We start from the raw sequence: 18,016 nt of genomic DNA, 5'->3' as shown, positions 1-18,016 counted from the left end.
ATAAAAAATGTAAATTTTCAATAGTCGAATCGCCCCCAATACGTCTACTCAAACTTTGATTATAGTCCCAACAAGGAAATAATTATAATGCAGTCAAGGACAATTTATGAGAAACAGAAAGATTAGTTCACCTCTGGATTCTTGTGCAAGTTGTTTGTTATTTTGTCACGTGACAGCTGTAAATGATAGATATTGATCTAAACAGAAGTTGCGCAATACATATGCACGGCAAACATAAAATGAAGGAATCATTCTGAAACTTCTCGTTCTACTGTCACATAAAAGATTCGTTCAAAATGAAACTTCTCATTCTACTGTCACATAAAAGATTCGTTCAAAATGAACAAATCGTTCACGACCCATTGTCACAGTGACAATCCTTGAACGTGGATGTGGTTACAGTTAAGCAAGTCCCAGTTGCGCCATCGTGTGGCAACATTGCTCGTTGTCAACATGTCACTATCGCGATACTTCACGTCACGAGATTTGATATTGAGCTGCTTCATCAAATGCGCATGTTCACTCAGTCACACGTGTTGCTGACTTGCGAAGCGCGCAGTGAAGATGGCGGACACAGAAAGTAAGATCATTTTCACGCATTTACGATATTTTTTACCACAATTACTATAATGCAATTTATAAATCAAGTTTCTATGTTTTGTCTTTTAATTATAAAATAAAATGCATATAAAGTGCAATAGTAATATTGGTAAAAGCTAGGATCTCACCTTCTGCCGCACATGTGGCAATATGCAATGTAGCTTAACATGGAAATACAGGATAGTTATACATCTACTCTCAGTTATGTATATGAAGGGTAATCATTATAAGCATAGTTATAATAAGTATTTTTACTTTACACAAGTAAACTGTAATGGACTGGTTAATATGATGGGAAGACAGTTTTTTGAATTTGGAGGAGCCTTAACCTAGAATATTAAATATTCGATTAAAACGTATTTTTGTGCTGCATTTAGTGTTTAGTAACATTACATGAAAACAACATAGTTTATACTTCTATAATTTATATTCTACAACCATGTTCACTTTGTTAGGGAGTCCACATCACGTATCGTATTTTTTGTAAATGTACCAAAACTATGTCCATAAATCTTATATGAAGTTTTGCAGTTAAATGTTTAAGATTTCAGTGCATTTAAAGTTTTTGAAAAGTAAGAAATGGTAGTTTCTACCCCCACGTGCTGTCTCCTCGCGCCACGTGGTTACACCAAGAAAATGGAACTAGAACACGCGCTTTTCCAACTGCAGTGGACAACCTGGATTGGTCAGGACATTGTATAGTCTTAATACTAAAAATTATATTAGAAAATAATTTCCTAAACATGCACGTCTCCTAAATTTCTCTCACTGTACGTTCTTTGTGTGTGCAGTTTCTCAAATTATTTGTAAAAGACCTTATCCATTGTTTATGAACAATTGGAAAAGTGGAGATTAATTTATAAAATGTGTAGTAACCCTGGAAATAGCCAGATGGGATTTAGGATGTTTGCAATACTGTTTTTTTTGTTGTTTTTCATACATTAACGTTCATACTGAAAATCTCTTTATTTTTTGCAGTTGCCTCAGCCAAGAAACAGAAGAAAAAGACAAAGAAAATTGCAGATGAAGAAGTTGGGGTAATTATATGCTTGCACAAGTTAATATATTTCGTTTTTTTATGTCAGGTGTGCAACTGCAGGCAAGGGGTGAGGTGACATGGTTATCTCAAGGTATGGTATGAGGTTCATGATTCAATAATATAATCTGGATATCACACACAAATGAAAGGTGTTTATTCCGCATCTCAAAGTTGTCTTACACGATATAATTTATTTAAGGGGTTATGAAATGCAATTTTTTTCTAGTTTGATTGTCTTCCATGAGGTCCATTTGATAAATGTTATTAAAGGAACTTACCAGGTTCAATATAGGTTAAGCTCAATCGAAAGCATTTGTGAAATAATATTAATGTCCACAAAAATTAACTCATCCCTCCATTTCTTTAAAGAGCACATATTAGGGTTTTTAAACATGCCTAATTTTGATTTAAAGGTCTCATACAATAGATTTACATGCATCCAAGGTCAAAAACAACTTTAATTTGCTCATAATTTATATTGCAGCATAAAATGTTTTCCCCAGTGTCAAAAACAACTCTTTAATGATCCATTCTAAAGCATTCATTCTAAACTCCTCCTTTCAGAGAGCCTACTCTGCTCTGATTGGTCAGATGTCCCAGTCTGTTATAATTGGTCTACTTCTTACAGCATGTGTCAAAGGAAATGCCCACTACCATATCTGAGTTTCAGATCCATCTGAACAATTTTTAGTTTTTACCTTGGCTGTACGTGTATACAGTATAACCATAAGACCAAGGATATGAGAGTAAAAATTATTCTGTAAAATCATTTTCAAACCTTTTGTGTAAAGTTATAGCCAATTTTACATCTTTGTCAGCAAACCCTAAAACGACTGTAAAAATTGCATTTTAAACTACTTTTAACAAGAATTAATGCAAGGGCTTTTTTAAAATATACTCTTAACATTTCTGTTGAAACCCTCCAAAAATGGCCCCATTCACTTCCATTTAAGTGCCTCACTGCAACCTTGAGTTTTGCAAAAATGGAACAGCAATTTATTTGTTTTTGGTGGTGGTGGTAATCAACATAATGCCACATATGCTGTCGATTTAGCTTAACTTGTATTTTAGGCTTCAACTAATTACTTATTTTTTTCCAACCGATTAATCTAGCAATTCTCCCCCCGCTGGAAAGTAACATTGCCCTACTAGCCATTAGCATCTACTCTAGGGAGTGTTCGTTGAGTTTTTGTGTGAAACATGACAGATGAGGCAACGACGACTCCCCAAGCACTGGCTACCAACCAACAATCCGACAAAACTCACTGTAATAAGTCCAAATACTTGCGCTGCTTTTTCGTTGTTTTTAGGTCTGAGAGCCCCAGTATGTTTTCTTTTGAGATGCTTGTGCATAGCACTTGTGCTGCTGTGGTAGACATTTCACTTTTACAAAGCATGCAGTTCACCATTTTATTAGGTCTCTGTTTAAAAAAAGTCCACACTTTTGATGATTGAGTTTGAGCTTTTTGGGATGGTATAATTTTCATGCCATTTATATCTCGGAGATCTTGATAATAAGGCAAGTTTTTCTGTACTTCCATGTGTAAATATTATATTCAGTTACTTTAAGGTCTTCAAGGACCTTGTGCGTACCCTGTAAATAGTGTTGAAAAAGGGACCGATTTATATTTTTAGTGGGCCATTTCATTTATGATCACATGGGCCTTTAAACGTTGTAAATTTAAAAATATTGGAGTTTGACTTATGGTTTCATTTATTGTTTCAGTTTGAACTATATAAAAAATCATTATATACCATATATTATAAACCCGATGTTGATCATTTTCGAATTCTGTTTCCTTACTGTATTATTAAATTGTTACATTCAGGAAATTCAAGAAAGTGGTGACTTCCTCATCAAACCTGAATCTAAAGTTGCAAGCTTGGACACATCTCAATGGCCATTGTTGCTGAAGGTAGGCTTCTGTTGCTCACCCACAAATAATTATAACGTTACCCAATGTGTGGCATGATGAACGTGTTTATCCATTCGCTGAGCGCTGCTGCTTCTGTCCCTTTGTGGCTTTGCGGTCCGTTTTGGTCTGTATGGTTACAGCTGCCTGGTTTCTCTCGGCTGGGCCAATGTTCTATTGGGTCAGCCGTTGTGGGGTCAGATGTGCTGGTACAAGGGGTCAGAGTGGCCCTGACAAAGACGAATTGACACTTCTGATCACACATGTACACTTGGGGTAGCATTTCATCCCGTTATGTGTTCATCTCTGCTTTTGTGTACTTGCTTAACAATGAACCTGCTTATAACCTACAGAATTTTGATAAGCTCAACATCAGGACAGCTCATTACACTCCTCTGCCACATGGGGCGAATCCACTCAAGAGGAACATACATGATTATGTCAGGTGAGAGGAGTGTAGTATTGACTTGTGAAAAAGTCAACATGAAATAAAAATTCACCCAGTTTACTTGACACTCATTCCTGCTAATGTTGTGAAACAAGTGAACCGTGCACAGTATTCCAAAGTAAATAGTTTTATAAAGTTTATCTTTGTAATCTTTCATCAGTGTATTAACTTGTTGGCCTCTGAAACGTGTCATTTTTGGCTGATAATACTAAGTTTGTCTATTTGAAAAAGTGTGTGTATATTAAATTTAAAATCGATAGGTGTTGGTCTTTTTTTCTTTTTCGTTGAACATTTCTGTTTTACATCACATATCAAAAGTAAAATGGGTTATGAACTTTGTTTCATGTTGACCATTTAGAAGCCACATGATGTGATATAGATTACATTAGCACTCTGTGCAAAGATGACCTATTATCTATCACCCAAGACTGATGGCTTTAACCAAGTTAATGGCAACATGTTGTACAAGTGTTTCTCTAAATTGCTTAATTCGTCTGTCCAGGACTGGTTTCATTAATCTGGACAAACCCGCTAACCCGTCCTCCCATGAAGTTGTCGCTTGGATCAAGAGAATCCTTCGTGTTGAGAAAACGGGACACAGTGGCACTCTGGACCCTAAAGTGACAGGCTGCCTGATCGTGTGTGTGGAGCGAGCCACGCGATTGGTCAAATCTCAGCAAAGCGCAGGTAGGTCAGCCATAGAACTTCCAGGTGCTTCTGCCAATAATTTGACATGAAGCCTGACTTCTACAGAAAAATAAGTAGCCTCTCCTTACTACTCTTGTGCCGTGTCTTTCAGGCAAAGAGTATGTGGGAATAGTACGGCTGCACAATGCACTAGAGAATGAACATCAACTAGCAAGGGTAAGTAGGAATGCAGTATGCTGGTTTAAGATACTGTTTAGTATTAGGGTTGGGTGGTATGACTGTGTATTCCGGGTGATGGTTGAAATGTCAAAAGGTATATGACATATCCAATTAGAATTGGAGTCAGAACTGTGGTTTTTAACTCCAATGTTTCCATGGTTATAGCAGACCTGGAAATGTCATATTTTTTTTAGATTTGCTCTGCTAAAACATTTTATTATATTGCTCTTTTTAGAGTAAAACATCCTCACAATTCATTGCGATGTCTGATGTGGCGTAGGGGGCTAAAGCACATAACTGGTAAATCGGTAGGTTGCTGGTTAAATCCCCACCGCCACAACCATGTGTCCTTGAGCAAGGCACTTCACTCCAGGTTGCTCCAGGGGAATAGTCCCTGTAATAAGTGCACTGTAAGTCGCTTTGGATAAAAGTGTCTGCCAAATGCATAAATGTGAGTTGTTCTTATGAATCTGTTCTCTTTAATGAATCAAAGCAATTCATAAAGGATTCATTAGAAAATCGGTCTGAATTTAATTGTATTAATCTGAACACTTATCACAAATGACTGGGTCATGGACATTCACTGGTCAGAAAGGGCAGGAACCCTGTAAAAGTTTTGAATATTAAAAAAAAAATCGTATCGTAATAGAATCTTTATCCTTTGTAAAGTGTTAATTCACTGGTTTATCCCACAATTTGATGGTTTGCTTATCATTTATAAAAATTATTATTATTTCCCAGTGGAATTCTGTGGCATCATGGGAAGATGAGGAAATTTGGCACAATGAAAGGGGTGGGTTTGAATAGTCCCCAGTACACTAGACCAAACTGTTGACATTTTGGATTGTAACTCGAAATCGGTGTAATGGTTAGAATTCTACCCGTGTGGTCTGGTTTAATACAACGTTTATGACCTTACTACGATAAATGAATGCCGTTTATTGCATTTACAGAACTACACGCATTGTCTGGTTAATCATAATCGGTGTTAGAACATGGATTGTGCTCTGCACATTTTTCCACCATTGGCCACACTGCCTCTGGAATTTTTTATTTTAATTAAGTGATGTATCTTTTGAACGCTTTGTCAGATTAAAAAGAAAAGTGTCACTAGCTGGGTTTTCTTCATAATGTTTCAAATATTAAGCACATTTCTAAAAGTTTGACAAAATATGAATTGTTGCACGTTCCCACCACACCATACGCATTGTTGAGCTGTCTTGTTATTATGGAGCAGCTGATTGACCTCCTTGCTTCGGGGAGTGTCTGAGTTTATGGTCATACTGCCCACCCATATTTCGTAGTTTAGACTAACTGATACTGTTTTATGCCATAAAATATTTTAGCTGCCTAGGAAGGGTCCACTGTGTATGAAATGATGAACTTGTTTATCCATTCTCTGAGTGTCTCCTGGCCCCCTCTCTCTCACCGGCATTCGGACTCGCTCCGGGCCGAATGTCAGTGCTGCTGATCTCCTGGTCTCTGCTGCAGTGTTTTACTGCAGTGGCTGATTTTGGAGACCCTGCAGGTTTGGAGGGCCTGGTTGCATCAAAGAAGACCAAACATGTCTGAACACATTCCTGTGGACCTTGTGACCACAGGTGGCAATTGTAAGTAACAGAGCAGTGGGTGCTAACAGTCTATTCTGCTTACTCCTGCAGGGTCTGGAGTGTTTAACAGGAGCTTTGTTCCAAAGACCTCCACTCATCGCCGCTGTGAAACGACAACTGCGAGTGCGGACCATCTACGAGAGTAAACTGATCGAATATGACCCAGAGAGGAGATTAGGTAAAAATGTAAAGCTTTTAAAATCTGTTTTTAAGTCAACATGAAATCAAAACGGTTTACTTAATGCACAATACTGGTTTTAATGTGCATGATTCCTCTGTGCGTGTTAACCAAAGAGAAAAGGTTTGTATTGTCCACCTCTGAAATGACTTTCCTCTTCAGCTGACATTACCTAGGCCATTGACTAGCATATTGGCTGCTAAGGCATTGTTAAAAGCTACTTTCTGCAGCCTTTATAAAATAGTAATTTAATGCTGGTTAGAGATACTGTAATGTTGGCCAATAAAATGATAGATTTGAAAAACGGTGTTCCCATTGGGATATTAAGGTTTCCTTTAGGGTGAAATTGACCATCCTCAAAGTCCTAGTCAGAAAGCCACCTCAAAAGTGCTAGTGGTTTTACAATCTGATCAATTCCAGATGAATAAAATAAAGTCCTGCTTTTTATTTTATTTGAAAGTTACATTATGGAAGTAAAATTGGTTTTAAATACGGTTTCATTTTGACTTGGAATATTTTGAAGCCACATGATGTGATCTAGATTGCATTAGCACTCTGCAAAGATGACTCATTATCTATCACCCAAGACTGATGGCTTCAATGCATTCTAGGTTATTGTTACGGACATTGAAGAATGTCAGTAATTGTGCATTCTTGACCCGTGTGCAGGTATTTTCTGGGTGAGCTGTGAAGCTGGCACATACATCAGAACTCTGTGTGTTCATCTGGGGCTGCTGCTGGGAGTTGGCGGTCAGATGCAAGAGCTGCGACGAGTTCGCTCTGGTGTTTTGGGTGAAAAGGTATGTTCTGATTCTGCTCCACCATTGTATGGAGACCCAAAGTGTTGAGTTCAGTTCTGGGTGTTCTCCCTGGTTCTGTTAATTTATCTTTGGTACAGAAAATGGCTGAAAGTGGAAAAAAATTACTGAAGTGGTTATGGTTTGACCTCTTCATCAAACATCAGCCTACAAAGACCCTCTAAATAACATCTTCACATTGAGGCCATGGCTTAGCATTTGGTGTTTGTGAGGCAAGTTTGAGTCCACATCATCCAGCCTTATAAGGGCATTTCTTCAACTTCAGGCAATTTTATTAGTTTTAGGAGTATTGTTAAAAATGTTCATTATGTCCAACAGAACATGGATTAGGAAATTTTTCACTTTGTAATTATTGCTGTCTCTGAAATTCATGAAGATTTCCACCACAGTGCCATTAAGCACATCTCAAATTCTGTGTTTAATAAAATTCTGTGCTGGAAATTACATTTTTGAAAGAAAATGGCTAAATCCTTGCGATTTGGTTAATTTCGTAGCTGACATTTTGTGTGTCCTAAATACAATTACATTTTTATGTTTTTGTTCTATTTTACAAAATTACAGCTTGTTTGGAACGGTTGCCCCAAAAAACATATTCTGGTTAAGTTATTTATTTTTTTTACATCTCAATTTCATCTCATGACACTTGTTTACTTGGTTAACAATTACACTTAAAATATTTATGTATTATTGGTGACAATTGTTCGGTGTGGTGGAAATGTTGCTACAACTGTGGGACGGTTGTAACATGACCACTTGATTAGAAGTCATTTTCACTTAATATTGAAATGGTTTATTTCACTGTTTAGATTATCGTAGTTGTAAACATTTTAGTAATTTTGTATTTTATGGTTCAATATTGAAAGTGAAAAATCTATATATGGAATATTTGAAAAGTATCAAAGTTAAGCTAAATAATGGTCTTGTAAAACTTTCCAGTTCAATTGAGTCCTTCATATAACCAAAAAGAAAATTTTAAATCTGTTTGTTTGACTACATATGAACCCATGCGACATGAAATTGCTTGATGTTGAAGGAACGGGCATATTCGTACATTAACCTGTTGATGCGCAATCCTCACGCGGTGGTGACGTCACTCTGCTTGCATTTCATATATAATTTACAGTCTAAATGTAATTAATGTTAACAAATTATACATCTTCTCAAAGGTCTAAGGGTTCAACGTTGATATCCGATCTTTCACGATAGCAATGCTCACGAAACGGCAATTTAGTTATTTGTGCCAGGAGAACTAATGAAAACATACAATATCAAAACGGACTTCATACCTTTATGAAAACACGATCGCCAGTTGAATCCAGTTCTCCACACTTGAGTCAAGCGTTCATTGAAAAACATCCAATAGCACTTTGTCCATAAAAGTGATAAATCTGAGAAATATTGATATTCTCCATTGTTTACATGAGATCTCACCTGAAAGATTAACAAACTGCAATCTGAGCAGCATTCATGTTGTAAAACTGTATATTATCTTGTTAGTCTCAAACAAAATGAGCCTGTCAATCTATTTTTTTAAAAAGCGGAGTAGTTTTATTAATAATAAAATTAGACGGATTTTGTGTCTTCAAAGGCAGAGCCTTAATTTTACTCTGTATACTGGCAGCGATTTTAGAGGGGAAAAAAGCTGCAGGAGCCTCATTTTTTGTTAGATCATCTTCAAATTTTAAATGTGACTTGTGGCTTTGAGAACATTGCAAATCCGGGTTGTCTTGGCACTTTTATTTTTATTATAGCACAAAATATTTCCATTACTATATACTTCAGCTTCTCTTTAAAAAAATCCATACACAGGGGTGCGTATCAACGGGTTCATATTCATTAGGAAATTGCGTACTCGTAATGAGAATTTCCTAAATTTGGTCATTATACACTGGTTTGTTGGCTGATATAATTTTTTTCTTTCTCAAAGGATAACATGGCGACCATGCACGATGTTTTGGATGCACAGTGGCAGTTTGACCACAACAAGGATGAGACTTACCTAAGGAGAGTGATCTTCCCTCTCGAGAAACTGCTCATCTCACACAAGAGGATTGTCATGAAGGACAGCGCTGTATGAACTTTTGTTATTAAATTATGTAGGATCCAAAATGAATGTATTTTGACTTGATAAGCATACTGTTATTGTGCCAACTGGGATTTGTTTCTTTTTTTCTTAATTCCTCACCTGAGATCCAAATTTGACTAATTCCTCCCTACTTTTTTAAGAAACATCCACAGCACAGAGCTTTATCTTGTTCTGACTTTTCTAACTGTTCAGACTAACTATTTTCTTGTGCTGTATGATCCCCAAAAATACCATAGAAACAAGACATTTCTGATCACCTTGATTTTGAGCTTTTTTAAATTCGGCACAGCCTTTCAGCCTGTTATGGACTTCCTTTTTGAAATACTGAGTCTTAACTGGAAAATAATAAAAAAAAATAAACCCATAGACCTGCAAAGTCAGATAAAGACCGATGTCTGTTAAATAACTGGCTAGCAACCAACTCTTACTTTAATCTCTCTTCAAACGACTAGTATTTGAACCCTCAGACTTTTTTAAACTTTCAGCTCTTGCAGACTGTTATCCCTTTTTAACCTGTAGTGGCTCTAGAGGGAGTCTGTCTGCTAAATCAACACACTGATCTCAGGACAGTGCTGTCTGCAGCGGGCCTGACAGACACCTGAGATTTTTGGACAAATCTTTTTCAAATATCTTCAAGGAATAGTTATTTTAAAACTTCCAATCTCTCTTCAAACTGCTCTAGTATTTTAATTAAACTTTTTAAACTCAAGTTTGACATTATACATTTTGGCTTGAACTTCTAGTTTTTGAAAATACAAGGTCTTACACAAATGTTAATTGCAGGTGAACGCTATATGTTACGGCGCAAAGATCATGTTACCGGGCGTCCTGCGATATGAAGATGGTATTGAGTTGAATCAAGAAATTGTCATCATAACAACCAAAGGAGAGGCTATTTGCACAGGTAAATATAGGAATATGCCCTCCAGCCTCAATCATAGCCACATGATGTGATCTAGATTGCATTAGCATTAAAGCAAAGATGACCACTTATCTATCACCCAAGACTGATGGCTTCCCAAATACTAATTATTCTATCAGTTCTATCAATTTGCACCTTCTGAATGTTCTATTTTTCCCTCAGCGGTTGCACTAATGACCACAGCTGTCATATCCACATGTGATCACGGGGTTGTCGCCAAAATCAAGAGGGTCATTATGGAGCGAGACACATATCCACGCAAATGGGGCCTTGGACCAAAGGTAAAGATCATTTGAAAGATGTAACTTGTTGTTGAACATTGAGTGTTTTATATTCTCTATCTAGCTCACTTGTGCTCTCTATCGAGATATATATTACACACACACTGCAAGATATGCTATGCATAGTATGCAATTCTATATGTATGGAATACATGGAAGGTGTTTGATACATTTGTGCAAAAATATTCAGTAAACAACCAGAGCACACAAAATACATGTGCTATTTTTAAAAACATAGTATATAGTGTGCAGTGTTTAGTAAGGAGATTAGTATTCTGTGCATAGCTGTTATCTGTTTTTACTAAGGCTGGGAAATTTTGCACGTTAATTTCTATGATTAAACACATTATTATCGTGTTAATTTGCGAACTTAATGCAGTATCCCCAATTTTACTTTAATAAATGTCACGCTATGGGAGAAAGTTGTCGAGTTGTTCCTGGCAGGCTTCTCAGCCTTTACTGGTGCCATATGGTCAGTGTGGGATTAGGGCATCAGCTGTCTGCCAGGAATAATGGCAATAATGTGTGGAGCAGTGCACGCTTGTTCATTGCAACGGCATAATAAACACTGTAGCACATTTAATGAATGGACGATGGAGACTTCCAGATGTGAACCAGGTGTGGGAGAGATGTCTGAACCAGTGTCCAAAGCGAAACCACCCGAAACCCTATTTTTCATGTCTGTTTATATAGTGTCTAATGCATCGGCAGTGTATGCTTAAGTTGATCTTACCAATACAGCTTGACATTAAAGCGAATCTGCCCATTTGATCCTATTAAAAAGTCCAACACTTAGGAAGGTTTTGCCCAACTTATAAAGCATGTCCACTGTTTTTAAGCGTGCATATACAGTTGAAGTCAGAAGTTTACATACACCTTAGCTAAACTCAATTTTTCACTATTGCTGACATTTAATCATAGAAATTATTAATTATCTTGGGTCAGTAAGGATCACCATTTTAAGAATGTTAAATGTCAGAATAAGTGATTTAGTTCAGCTTTTATTTTATCACATTCCCAGTGGGTCATATGTTTACATACACTTAGTATTTGGTAGCAAATTTGTTCTGCCCACAAATTTATCGAATTGAGGTCAGGGCTTTGTGATGGCCACTTCAGTACCTTGACTTTGTTCTTAAGCCATTTTGCCACAACTTTGGAGGTATGCTGTCCATTTGCAACCAAGCTTTAAATTTCCATGGTGTTTATACTTGTATACTATTGTTTGTACAGATGAAATTGTCATGCACAAAATAGAGGTCCTAAACGATTTACCAAAAATATAGTTTGCTAATATTGAATCGAGTGGTTAAATTAGTTTAATGACTTCAACCTAAGTGTATGTAAACTTCTGACTTCAACTGTACTTGTATTAAAGATTAATACCTGTGAAATGTCTAACTCAAAGAACATATGAGTATTTATTTTAATTAAAACAATAGATGACTAACCAAGATCTTGCAAGTTCTTTAAAACAAACATTAAAAAAAAGTTATTTGTCTTTGTGTCTTGTACCATAATTGACTCATGATTAATCACATTTTCTTTGTTTTTAAATTAGGAGTCCCAGCCCTAGTATTTACTAAAATTATATACCAACTCTGTTTCAGGCAAGCCAGAAGAAAATGATGATTCAAAAAGGACTTCTAGACAAACATGGCAAACCAAATGGCAGCACTCCTTCTGATTGGAAAGAGGGTTACATGGACTACAGGTACACTTCAGTCAGCATAGCTATAGAGTTTGAGCTGACCTGCTTTTGCAGACTGTTATCCCTTTTTAACCTGTAGTGGCTCTAGAGGGAGTCTGTCTGCTAAATTAACACACTGATCTCAGGACAGTGCTGTCTTCAGCGGGACTGACAGACACCTGAGCTCTTTGGACAAATCTTTCAAGTAGCTTCAAGGAATATTTACCCAAAAATTACAATTGTCATTTACTTGCCCTCAAAGTCTTAATTTCTTATGTGGTAAAAAGTTTGGTAGAATCTCCAGACTGCTCTTTTCCATATAATGCAAGTGATTGGGGACTTGTGCCATCAAGCTCCAAAAAGGACAAGTCCTCTGGCGCTATATTAAAGCTTTGTGTTGGGAGCCAAATAATGCAAAACTTTTTTGTTTGTCAGTTTTGTGGTTAGACCTCCTATGGTCACTATAAAATTGTGTTGTATGGAACAGGGTTTGTTCCATGGCAGAAAGTCATATGGGTTTGGAACAACATGAGGGCAAGTAAATGACATTGTTTTTGGGGTGAACTATTCCTTCAACTTTGTGCTATTGCAAGGCATCTTGCAGTGCTGGTTAGATTACTTCTGAAATTGACTGAGCTTGAAATCGGGGTAAATAAATATATATTACACTTGAGAATCTAATCTGGTTACTTTAATCCAAGCATGCGATACATTAATCTGATTTTAAGTGTATTTAGAACCAATTTACACTAAACATTAGTCAAAATAAGTCAAACAATATTCTGGTAATCATGTAATCCACAAAGTAGCTAATATGCACATTTAAAACACTTTTTTTTTTTTTTTTTATTGTTTTTTTAAATGATAAGTTCTTGTTTTTTGGAATCTGATTACAAAATCCAGTTTGAATGTAGTCCATTACTACTCAACTGGAATCTTTATACTTTTCTAGCTAGCTGATAATTTTATGAATCTCTGAAGTCTTATCGAAAGGTGATGTTTATTTTCTAGCATTCCCAAGGCAAAGAAGGTCGATGGTGGTGATGCTGGTCAGACAGGAACAAAGGTAAATCTATAGCAGTAAGCAGCTATTACAGGGCCAAGCCCACTGGCATATGCAATGTACGGAATTGTGACTTGTATAAAAGCAGCATAAAAAACACTGGTAGAATTGCTCAAATAAAAATACAATGAATTATATAAATTGAACTAAGTGGTGCTGTCCCCACATTCTTACTGCGGCTGCTAATGGTTCCAGGGTAAGACAAAACAATAAGGGGGAAAGAGGGCAACCCTGTCGGTGCCCCTAATCTGAAATTAATCCATTTGTTTGTGCCGCTGCTACAATGTTTCTATAAAGTAACTTAATCCAACCAAAAAATTTACTCCCGAACCCACACATTTCCAAAATCTTAAAATAATCCCATTCTACCATATCAAATGCCTTTTCGGTGTCAAGTGAGATGCCAGCGACCGGAGACTACTGATCATTCGCCACTGACCACGTGATATTGATGAAACGCCTAATGTTATCAGAAGAGCTGCAGCCCCGAATAAACCCCACCTGATCTAGATGTATAACAGATGTCAGTGGTATAAGCATTTTTAAACATTTCCTTATTTTTGACCACAAGGTGGCGCTGGCATTTTGTGTGTGTGTATATTTATATATATATATATATATATATATATATATATATATATATAATATGGGTGACTGCCAAAATGGTCTACATAGACAAATTTGATATGACTCTTTATTCCCCAAGGAATCTAAAGGGACCAACCTAATTTTTAGGCCATAAGTTACAAGCAAAAATATAAATTTGTCAGGCGATGCTCTGCAGATACCTTGAAGTCATGATAGCTATGACATGAACAAATACTCCACACTCCGGTGCTTGGCCCCTCCAAAATAAATATTTCTATTGTCTTGTTTTTGGTATTACTTTTGGATTAACAAGATACCTCAATGTTTTTCAGAGGAAGCGTGATGGCAGTGGCAGTGAAAATGACGCTGCTGCTGAACAGGACACTTCAAAGATGGAAGAAATCAAGAAGGAGAAGAAGAAAAAGAAGAAAGAAAAGAAACTGAAGCAGCAGGAGGAAGAGGCAGCGGTTGAAGCTCCTGCAGAGGGTGACACTGAGGTAAAGTTGTGACACATATTTGCTCTGATTTAGGCCCCTTTTACACCTGGCATTAAGTGGACAGCTGTTTAAGCCTTAAACCTTCCCATAGGTTCATTGACATGCATGTTAATACCAGGAATAAATGGTGAGCTGTCTCGGACGACAGCTTGTCACCGGATCAACTAAAAATAAATTACTAGGTCTTGGGACATATATTTCTCTTCTCCAACGCAGATAGTTATATCTCTTAAGCCTGTGTGTGGCTTTAGGAGTTAGACTGCAAAATGAGAGTGGATGAATGCACACACTGATTACATATCACTGTTGTCAGAGTGCATGAATTCTCTACAGTTGTTTCACCAGTGTCTTCTGTGTTTGCAAACTGATTTTCATCTTTTTTTTTTTTTTTTTTTTTTTTTTTTTTTTTTTTTTGAAGATGAGATTTTCTAACACTAATTAGTTTTTGTAATGACTCCTATCTAATTTTACATGCAGGTTACGGAGAGTGCAAAGAAGAAGAAAAAGAAAAAGGTGAAAGATGCAGAGGCTGAATAGAAGTGAACATGGAGACTTGTGAAATATTAGACTGTTAAAGAACCTTATGACTTCAGGAAGATCACACAGACTTTATTGGGCAAATGGAAACTCAGTCCTCCAGACTTGCCCACCAAGTGAGTCATGTCAGCGTTCTGGCACGATTGTTATACAGCGGGTTGGTCAATATCCATGGCAATTAGATTGTGCTTCTGAATGGTTATGTGACTGCCTGTTGTTTTTTGTCCAAGTGGAACCCATGCTGCCTGGGTATATTGATGTATTTTGAGTTTTTTTTTTTTTTTATTATTATTGTAAATACAGAGACTGAAACTGTAATCCTAAACAAATCAAATGAAACGTGAAATTCTTTTTTTACAAAGATTGTCCATTTGTTTTCTTCAATGCACTTTACATGTTTGCTATTATGCTTTGTTATCGTGTCACTACTAGGCCTGTTGCATTTACAGAATCTGCTCATTGGAGTTATTTTAGGTAACTGATCTTTTGTTCACTTAATATTACATTTTGTGATCTGAATATTTTTGGCCACTGTGTAAGGATCTGTCTCTGACCGTTTGTGATTGGAAAAGGAGGGTTGTTAATTTATGGTGTAAACATGGCAAATTCATGCTACGTTCCAATGCGAAGTCATTATAGTTTTCTAAAACGGGAATTAGTTGCATAAAAAGCAGTGTGAATTTGTGTAGAATTGCACGAAATTCTGGATCCATTGACGCATAATGTGTGAGCAGAGTTTACATTTATCAATGAAGTGACACCAATTTAAAGGGGTTATGAAGTGCTATTTTCTTGATGCACATCCAACACATTGCATTGAAATGGATTCATTTCAAGCACAACTTATTATTCAGTTATGACATTTGAAATATTCATGAGTGAAACTACATTTTTGATTGGGTCAAGGTGTTTTTATCTGGCCCATCTCAATAACCGTTCCTCTGCTAAACTTGAGTTATAATGACTGGTTCACAAGCAATCCATGCTAACATAAGCTAAACAAAACTGTACATACGTAGTCCAGAGTGGTGAAACTAGACACATACACTACCACCATTCACTTAAGTGCATATCACTGGAAATGTATAAAAATGGTCAAAAATGGCCATCTTGGTACGTAATTACATCCACAAACACTAAAAAATAGTGCAGATGCACAAAAGGCAGCAGTAGTTGAGAATTGCATCTACCTTGTAGAGTTGTAACTTGGAGTCTTTTAAAAGTGGCAAGATTCATAGCAGTGTTCGAAGAGTAGTTCATGTGTCATTGTGTCCCAGAAAAGGGAGGTGATTGGAAGGCATAGGAATAATCCAAAAAGGTGATTATTGTGATGAGTGGTCAAGGTGCTCTATACCAAGTGCAACAAAAATATTAAATGTTCAGGACTTATTAAACCACTTCAATGAGTTCTCATCAAAAAAATCCTCCACGTGCAGCAATGACAGCTTTGCAGATTCTTGACATTCTAGCTGTTTGATTGTCCAGATACTTGGGTGACATTTCACCCCACACTTCCTGTAGCACTTGCCCTTGTCTTGTTGGGCACTTCTCACACACCTTACAGTCTAACTGATCCCACAAAAGCTCAATGGGGTTTAAGATCCATAACACTCTTTTCCAATTATCTGTTGTCCAATGTCTGTTTCTTTGCCCACTCAAACCTTTTCTTTTTGTTTTTCTGTTTCAAAAGTGTCTTTTTCTTTGCAATTCTTCCCATAAGGCTGCACCCCTGAGTCTTCTCTTTACTGTTGTACATGAAACTGGTGTTGAGCGGGTAGAATTCAATGAAGCTGTCAGCTGAGGACATGTGAGGTATCTATTTCTCAAACTAGAGACTCTGATGTATTTATCCTCTTGTTTAGTTGTACATCTGGTCTTCCACATCTCTTTCTGTCCTTGTTAGAGACAGTTGTCCTTTATCTTTGAAGACTGTAGTTACACCTTTGTATGAAATCTTCAGTTTTTTTTTTTTTTTGGCAATTTCAAGCCTTGTAAAGCCTTCATTCCTCAAAACAATGATTGACTGATGATTTTCTAGAGAAAGGTGTTTTTTTTTTTTTTTTGTATCCAATTTTGACAAAGACATGCCAGTCTATTGCATACCGTAGCAACTCAAAAACAAACACAGAGACAATTTTAAGCTTCATTTAATGAACCAAATAGCTTTCAACTCTGTTTGACGTAATGGCAAGTGAATTTCTAGTACCAAATGATCAATTAATCATGATTGCTAAAGGATAAGGTGTTGGAGTGATGGCTGCTGGAAATGGGGATGGTCTAGATTTGATCATAAATTACTGTTTTATACATCTGAAATGTTCTTACTATACTTTGCGATCAGTTGAAAGTTAAAGTGCCAATTTCCTTCCGTACATTATTCCAAACATTTGTCTGCCAGTGTGTGTGTACATATATAAACTCAGCAAAAAAGAAACATCCTCTCACTTTCAACTGCTTTTTTTTCCAGCAAATTTAACATGCATAAATATTTTGTATGAACATAAGATTAAACAATTAAGACATAAACTGAACAAGTTTGACAGACATGTGACTAACAGAAATGGAATAATGTGTCCGTGAACAAGGGGAGGGGGGAGTTTCAAAACTCAAAGGCAACAATAAACGCAATGCTCTTTTTAGATTGGGGAGGACGTTTTGAGTTCAGAAATGTACTGTATGTTTTAGATTTGATACTCCATTTCATGACCCCTTTTAACCAATTATCCCCAATTTATTGGACAGAAATTTTAACCTAGCAAAACCAATAAAAAAATATTTTATTCCAGTAACAAACTAAAAAGAAAGAAAAAGGCAACAGTTCTAAACTTGTATAAAAGATGAAAAATGGAATATCGGTTTAAAAGTGATCATACGCCTGG

General features: G+C 36.6%; 1 protein-coding gene and 5 non-coding genes across 6 annotated transcripts; all 6 read left to right on the top strand.

Moving 5' to 3' along the window:
• Nucleotides 1-522: 522 nt before the first annotated feature.
• LOC127627734 (H/ACA ribonucleoprotein complex subunit DKC1-like) lies at nt 523-17,654 on the top strand. The gene is made up of 15 exons (XM_052104249.1): nt 523-580; nt 1,579-1,637; nt 3,469-3,555; nt 3,906-3,997; nt 4,503-4,687; nt 4,800-4,864; nt 6,529-6,655; nt 7,325-7,455; nt 9,401-9,544; nt 10,343-10,463; nt 10,644-10,762; nt 12,373-12,476; nt 13,464-13,518; nt 14,436-14,600; nt 15,078-17,654. Exons 1-15 carry the CDS (start codon nt 565-567, stop codon nt 15,135-15,137), a joined length of 1,530 nt encoding a protein of 509 aa, XP_051960209.1. The 5' UTR covers nt 523-564; the 3' UTR covers nt 15,138-17,654.
• On the top strand, nt 3,604-3,813 carry LOC127628291 (small nucleolar RNA SNORD17). The gene has a single exon (XR_007968642.1). It is a non-coding gene; the product is annotated as a small nucleolar RNA SNORD17 (small nucleolar RNA).
• LOC127628277 (small nucleolar RNA SNORD83) lies at nt 4,361-4,437 on the top strand. Its single transcript, XR_007968628.1, has one exon. It is a non-coding gene; the product is annotated as a small nucleolar RNA SNORD83 (small nucleolar RNA).
• LOC127628278 (small nucleolar RNA SNORD83) lies at nt 7,178-7,252 on the top strand. The gene has a single exon (XR_007968629.1). It is a non-coding gene; the product is annotated as a small nucleolar RNA SNORD83 (small nucleolar RNA).
• On the top strand, nt 7,490-7,628 carry LOC127628287 (small nucleolar RNA SNORA36 family). Its single transcript, XR_007968637.1, has one exon. It is a non-coding gene; the product is annotated as a small nucleolar RNA SNORA36 family (small nucleolar RNA).
• LOC127628279 (small nucleolar RNA SNORD83) lies at nt 10,500-10,575 on the top strand. The gene has a single exon (XR_007968630.1). It is a non-coding gene; the product is annotated as a small nucleolar RNA SNORD83 (small nucleolar RNA).
• Nucleotides 17,655-18,016: the final 362 nt, after the last annotated feature.

Source organism: Xyrauchen texanus, chromosome 34 (genome assembly GCF_025860055.1).
Source record: "Xyrauchen texanus isolate HMW12.3.18 chromosome 34, RBS_HiC_50CHRs, whole genome shotgun sequence".
Classification (NCBI taxonomy): domain Eukaryota; kingdom Metazoa; phylum Chordata; class Actinopteri; order Cypriniformes; family Catostomidae; genus Xyrauchen; species Xyrauchen texanus.
This window is presented reverse-complemented; position numbering and strand designations above follow the sequence as displayed.

Bases quoted from the DNA above. Each gene is read 5' to 3' on its own strand.
- LOC127627734 (XM_052104249.1), top strand. The intron at 3,556-3,905 runs GTAGGCTTCTGT...TATAACCTACAG, and splicing joins AATGGCCATTGTTGCTGAAG to AATTTTGATAAGCTCAACAT. The intron at 4,688-4,799 runs GTAGGTCAGCCA...CGTGTCTTTCAG, and splicing joins CAAATCTCAGCAAAGCGCAG to GCAAAGAGTATGTGGGAATA.